Consider the following 6000-nt stretch of genomic DNA (forward strand, 5'->3'; position numbering starts at 1 on the left):
TGTAATTTCTCTTCCTTTCCAACATATTAACCAGAACCTGCCCAGCCTTCACAGAGAAATTCCACTCGGGTTTTAGTAACCACCGGAGTGGTCGTCAGAGAGGGGAAATGGTGATGAATTTGATGCTGAGAACAATCAAACATAGGTATGGGATGAATCTATCACCCCTCGCTCAAAGAGTGCAACTGCAGGCCTGTTTCCCGAATGACTTTAACAAAAGAAAAGAAACCCCTTGAATTAATTTAATGCACACAAATAAATTCCTTTAATGTTGCTGCCATTTCTTTCCCCCAGTGGATGAGGCCAGAAGGAGCTGTTGAGAAAGCAGGATGGGTTAGTGACGGTTGAAGTAAGAGGAGGAAATCTTTTTTCTTTTTCTTTTCTCCACATGCATTGCACATTTGCTCGCTTTGCAAACTGAGTTATGAGGCTGTTGCGCTAGCTTGAGGAGTGTGGCTTTGTTCCTCTCCATTGTGTCTATGCACTCTTTTAACTGTAGCTTTATGGTCCTATGCAGTCATTGCTTAACTTAAGCTTCACTTGGTAGATAATGTCTCAGTTTTACACATGTAAACATGTCTTAATATGTCATTTTGAGTTTTAAGTGTATTTCTTAGTTCTGGGAAAAAGACCAAAATCCAGCTTCTCGCGTAACTGTTGTTGTTGTGTGTTTGTGGTCCAGTAGTTTCTCTGATCCTGTTGTTCTATCTCTATGCAGCACTGCTGCCTCTTCAACCAGTGTCCACACAGCGCTCTCCTTTTAATCTCCCCGAATCTTAATTCATTATAATGATGACAGCTCCAGTCTGGGGGGAAATTAATAAATCTTGATAAATTCAAGACAGATCCCAAGCTGTTGTTTAAGGATTCAACGGTTACCATAGAGATGCAGCTAACAGTAGTTGGATGTTGTATTATTATAAAAAAAAAAACGATCCATTGGTGGGGTCTTACTTCTAGACTGTGACTGATATAGCTGCAGGCTGATATCAGTATCTGCATTCATAAAAGTAAAAATGAGAGAAACACCCTTCAACCATGCTGTGAGTGTTGATGTTGCGTAGTTTGTCCACCAGAGGGCGCCCTGCAACAAACACAGCATCCTGCTGATCTGAGCAGAGTTGAGCACTTCCTATTTTCTTGGTAAGGACTCGTAAAGGGCAACAGGATAACAAGTGTTAAGGGAGGAGTGTTTGTTTTGTGTATCCGAAGCGGGGGGGGGGAAAAATTATACACAGTAATCATTCTACATATACTTCAATATAACTTGTGTAGTTCATGCTTCATGAGTCTTTCACATCTGTAACTCATAATCTTATAGCTCCTGTCTGTGTCATGTACATATGTAAAACATGTTTGCATTTCCTGTTTATTAAGGTGAATAAATATATACATGTTTGTCATTGTAATAAAACAACAATGCATAAATACACCCCCCATATACACAGGCGAACAAAGTATAAATAACTTTTATTAATAATAATAATAATAATAACAATAATGTGGTAATGATTCTACCAGAAAACCTTCAAGTACAACTGAGCACAAACTCACAAAGTTTGTGTGTGTTGATCTATCATCCACAAGCAGACTCTCCTGTGGGGTCACCAGGAGTCACCACCCTGCCCTGCAACCTCTCAGTCCTGTCCCACGGGGCCGAGTGTTGACAGTGGCCCGAGGCAATTCCACACTACATGGGATTTCCCTGACACACACACACACACACACCATATACACACCACACACAACACCTTAATGATTGCCAGCTGGAGCTAAGCCACTACCTGCACTTGTAGATTTGCTTTTTATTCACTCCAGTGTGTGTGTGTGTCTGTGTGCATGTGCCCCCAGGCTACAGCAGCGGCCACCCGTGCCCTCAGAGAGAGCAGCATGAACTTAAACCCAGAGGTGGACGGGACGATCATCAAGGTGCCCGTTCCCAAGTGAGTCTCTCTTTGACGCACTCGCAGACAAACACGCCGGAGGCCAGAAAACATTTTTGCTCCCTTTAGCACTTTCTGTCTTTCACTTCTTTTTTTTCTCATTCACCTTTATTTTTCTTTTGGTATTCCTCTATTTTCCTCCTCCACTCGTCTCCGTGCTCTAAACTGACAGGTTTATTGACTTTTGCCTGTACATGTATAGAGACCCCCGGTGTGACGACGTGAGGGTTGGGCCAGTCTCTTTCTCTTTCCCCCGGCCAAATCAAACAACCCGACACAAAACAATCAGTCACTCACTCACTAAACCGCTCTGCCTGTGTATATAAAGTATGTTTTTTTACATATACACACGTGCACGTGCGTCTCAGTGCATGAATGCTGTCTTGTGGTTATGTGCATGCATTATCATGAGTGTGTGTGTGCGCATGGAGCAGCAGGTGTTATTCTGGCAGAGGAGGGACACGAGAGTCAGACTGCTTTTCCCCCTGCAATCAGTCTCGGCACGCTCCAAGCCTACATTTGCATTTCCAAAGAGAAGGCGCTTCTTGATTGGCCCTGGAATCGGTAATTAGGCCGTATTGTTTGCAGTAAATAGACGGCGCACTTGGATTGTTTGCAAATAGTCCCTGAGGCAAAAAACAAGGGGAAAAAAAGCCAATTAAGGACAAAGAGGGAGAGTGAAATGGGAAGTAGGACTTTCTAAGTGATTAACAAATGCAGAGCGAATGCAAAGTTGTTAGGATGACGGATGTTTCGGCTCTGCTCTAAGGTCTGAGGAAGATTGTTTGGTGGTTGCTGCAAGTCAGAGCTAAGAGGATCAGACGTCATGCTTATAAGCACTTAGCGTCCCCATCTGCACAAGTGAGGACCTTAGTTTTCATTATTTTGTTTTTCAGAGTGTATTTGCTCGTGCCACACAAAGTTGTGACTGCTTGTTAGTGTCTCTTACTGAAATGTTGTCGTTTCCAGGATATTTTTAATAAAACCTTCTTACCGTACTCTACAAAACACAGTAATTACTTCCTAGCTCGTGCTTAAATGCGGTCAAACCGAGCTGGTATTAGACTTCATCTCGTCTTAAATAAACATGGTAAATACAGATGCATAACAGGCGGTTTGTGCTTGCAGATGGCAGCATACGCCAAAAGTGATGTCAAAGCTGCTGGCATGCAGCAAGAAGTCTCATTTAAGTATTTAGACCATCTCCCTTTTTTTTCCCTGTAACTTTGAATTCTATATTTTTTTGTACTCTCGTTTTTTTGTTTTGCCTCTCATTTCTGACATTTTTCCCGTTTCCCTGCAGAGTGACTCGGGAGCACAGGGAGAACCTGGCCAAGGTAGCCAAACAGCTCGGCAACAAGGCTAAAGACTCACTGAGGAGAGTGCGCTCTAATGCTGTCACACAGGTCAAAAAAGCAAAGGAAGCACACTCAGAAGACACAATACGACTCGTAGAAAAACAGGTAGGAGACGAGGGATTCCCTGAGATTTAAAAAAAAAAAAAAAAAAAAAAGTATAGCTTGAGGTGAGGAAAAGATCAAATAGTTTTTCCTCTGTCAGATATGTTTCCCTGAATGCAGCACGACCAGAAGTCACTTTTGTTGTGCTGCACAAAACTCTAAGAAAATATATTTGAAAAACTCATCAGAAATGTGTTGCTCCGAGGTTTTCCCTCCAAACCCCCCCCCCCCCACCAAACTGAAGTGCCTAGTTAGAGTTTACCAGCTGTTGCAATCAAAACATGAACACTGAAAGGATACAGCTGATGACAAATGATAACTTTATCATCGCAAAGTTACAAAAAGTTTTATTTTATACGGGGACATGGTGAAGCCTCTCAGTTCATCTTCTATCCAATTCAAGCAGTTTTAGCTCCTCCCACTTTAAGAAACATTTGCCTGATTGGCTGCCCCTTGCAAACAGGTTTGACCAGCAGGAGCTGGTGAGACGACCATAGGATGTCAGCTCTCTTTGAGCTTGATCAGCATGCACTGTCATAAGAGCACATATTACAGAAAATAAGGAAAAGTGTAGTGAGTCCACTTCACTGATAAGTTAACTATTGATCGTATTTTCTTTATTTGAAAACTACATTCAAAATGAGAAACTAGCCTCCACCCGAATGGAGCTCACCTCCGCTCACCCTCATCCTTTTCTGGAGCTGTTTCACGCCACCTCTTATTAGACCTCTGCTCTCTGAAGCGTTAACTTTCATTACTTTTGTTTTTTTCCTCCCCTCTCTCTGCCTACACAGATTCAGCAGATGGCAGACAACATTGCAGCAGACATCGACAAGCAGCTTGCAGCCAAGACCAAGGAGCTGTTAGGCTGACTGGAACTTGTTATTTGTGTCACTGTGAAACAGAGGACACACTGAAAAGCAGCAACATATCCTCCTTTTTTTTTTTCATCTTGTTAATAGACAGTGACTGGATCATGTTGGGGAGGTAGTTTTTGTTCAAACCACATCTTGGGCTCTTGTTCCTGCCCACATCACTGGGTAAGACCACCTTCTTCTTTTTCTTTTTTTTCTTTTTTTTTTTGCTGCGTCGTGATATCTGCATAAACAAAAACTGGTACAAAAACGACAACAGACTACCCGTCACCTCCCTCCTCCCTTGTTACTCTTCCTGTCTTCAAACAAACAGCGAGAAAGCAACGAATGGACTTTTAATGGGATTTGTGGGCCTCCTCCTAATCAAACCCTTTGCCACAGGGCCTGTCTGTTTATATAAAAGCAAGCGCACCCGTCTCAATGTAAACTGGCTGCGGGTTTGTCTTGGTGGCAAGAGCGAGAGCGAGTTTGTTCCAGAGACGTAGGAGTCGACCGAACAGATGCCATTAAGATGCTGCCAAACATTTGTTTCACATTGATTCCAAGTCTGTTAAAAATGCACTTGAGGGGGGGAAAAAGGGGGCTTTAATTTCTGTCCATGTTGAGGATTGATAATATGGCTACTCTCTTTTTTAAACACAATAAAGTTGGGAACGTAACGTTATTGATGGAGTCCATTAAAGAAACGCTGCTTTGTACCATGTGCGTCATCTTGTTCTCTCTTGTTTTCTTTTCATTTTCTCCACTTTATGTTTGAAGTCGCTCCCTCCTCCATTAGTTGGAGTGATAATGGACTTTTCCTGCGCACAGACCCCTAGGCCCTGGCACCACAATTGTCCATTAGGAGAAGGCTTTTAATGTTGTGCACTTGGCCTTTGCCTTGAAATAGCTGCACTCAGGAACTGTAGCGCAATAGCTGTTGAAACCAACATATGTTTGAATGAGAAACCCAGCGACACTCACACACACAAACCCTGCTTTCATGTATGTGCTGTTTACAGCCATTATGTGGTCGGTGTCATCGTCTTTATCGTGATTTGTTTTGCTTCTTCCGCTACTGGTCACAGGCGGCCCACAAGTCAGACAGGTTTTATTTTAAGTTTGCCCACACACTTGGTCCTACAGCTACACAGTTGATTGGAAACCACAGAGCTCCAATTTTGCATCAGCTAATTACATTTTAATCAGAGTGCCTTCAGACTTATTAAAAATGAATTGAGAAACCGTAACAAACCACATTTCTCTTTGGTATTTGGTAGCCACGCTGTGTTTCTGGTTAGAGGTTGTGACTTTTTTATGTTATTATATTTGCTCTGTCTCCTTCAATGGCTTTTCTTTAATGGCCTAAACAGTCCAGAGTCACTGGATAAACAAGAGTTTAGCAGAGGAGTGGCTGGGTTGGGACAGAGGAGGGGTGGGGTGGAAATGGCAGGTTTTCGTGGTGATTCTAGGTCCATATGTCAGCAATTTGAGGGCATTGTGTACCTTGGCCTAAAACAGAGGCTTCATGATCGATGGAGGGGTGAAAATCTCCCAAGTTCCTGGCGCAGAACACAGGCAAGCACAAGGAAATTGCTTTCAGCTGATAGCTTCATTTTGGTTGACATTTATCAAGTGAATTACCCCTGTTCCTTTCAAATGTTTACTACTACTACTAGCACCGCCTTTTGACGTGCGTGCATGTGCTTGAGACTGCGCTCGTGTGCGAGCGAGAGCGGCGGA

At 43.0% G+C, this 6000-nt stretch overlaps 1 protein-coding gene across 4 annotated transcripts in view; it reads left to right on the top strand.

The window, feature by feature from the left end:
* mrrf (mitochondrial ribosome recycling factor) overlaps positions 1-4983 on the top strand; it is a 28271-nt gene extending 23288 nt beyond the window's left edge. For all 4 annotated transcript variants that reach the window (XM_026174022.1, XM_026174021.1, XM_026174024.1 and 1 more), the window contains 3 exons: positions 1852-1943; positions 3247-3406; positions 4198-4983. In XM_026174022.1, coding sequence (XP_026029807.1) covers positions 1852-1943; positions 3247-3406; positions 4198-4275 — 330 coding nt within the window. In that variant the 3' untranslated portion in view covers positions 4276-4983. The remainder of the gene's footprint in view (positions 1-1851; positions 1944-3246; positions 3407-4197) is intronic.
* Positions 4984-6000: the final 1017 nt, after the last annotated feature.

Source organism: Astatotilapia calliptera, chromosome 7 (genome assembly GCF_900246225.1).
Source record: "Astatotilapia calliptera chromosome 7, fAstCal1.2, whole genome shotgun sequence".
Classification (NCBI taxonomy): Eukaryota; Metazoa; Chordata; class Actinopteri; order Cichliformes; family Cichlidae; genus Astatotilapia; species Astatotilapia calliptera.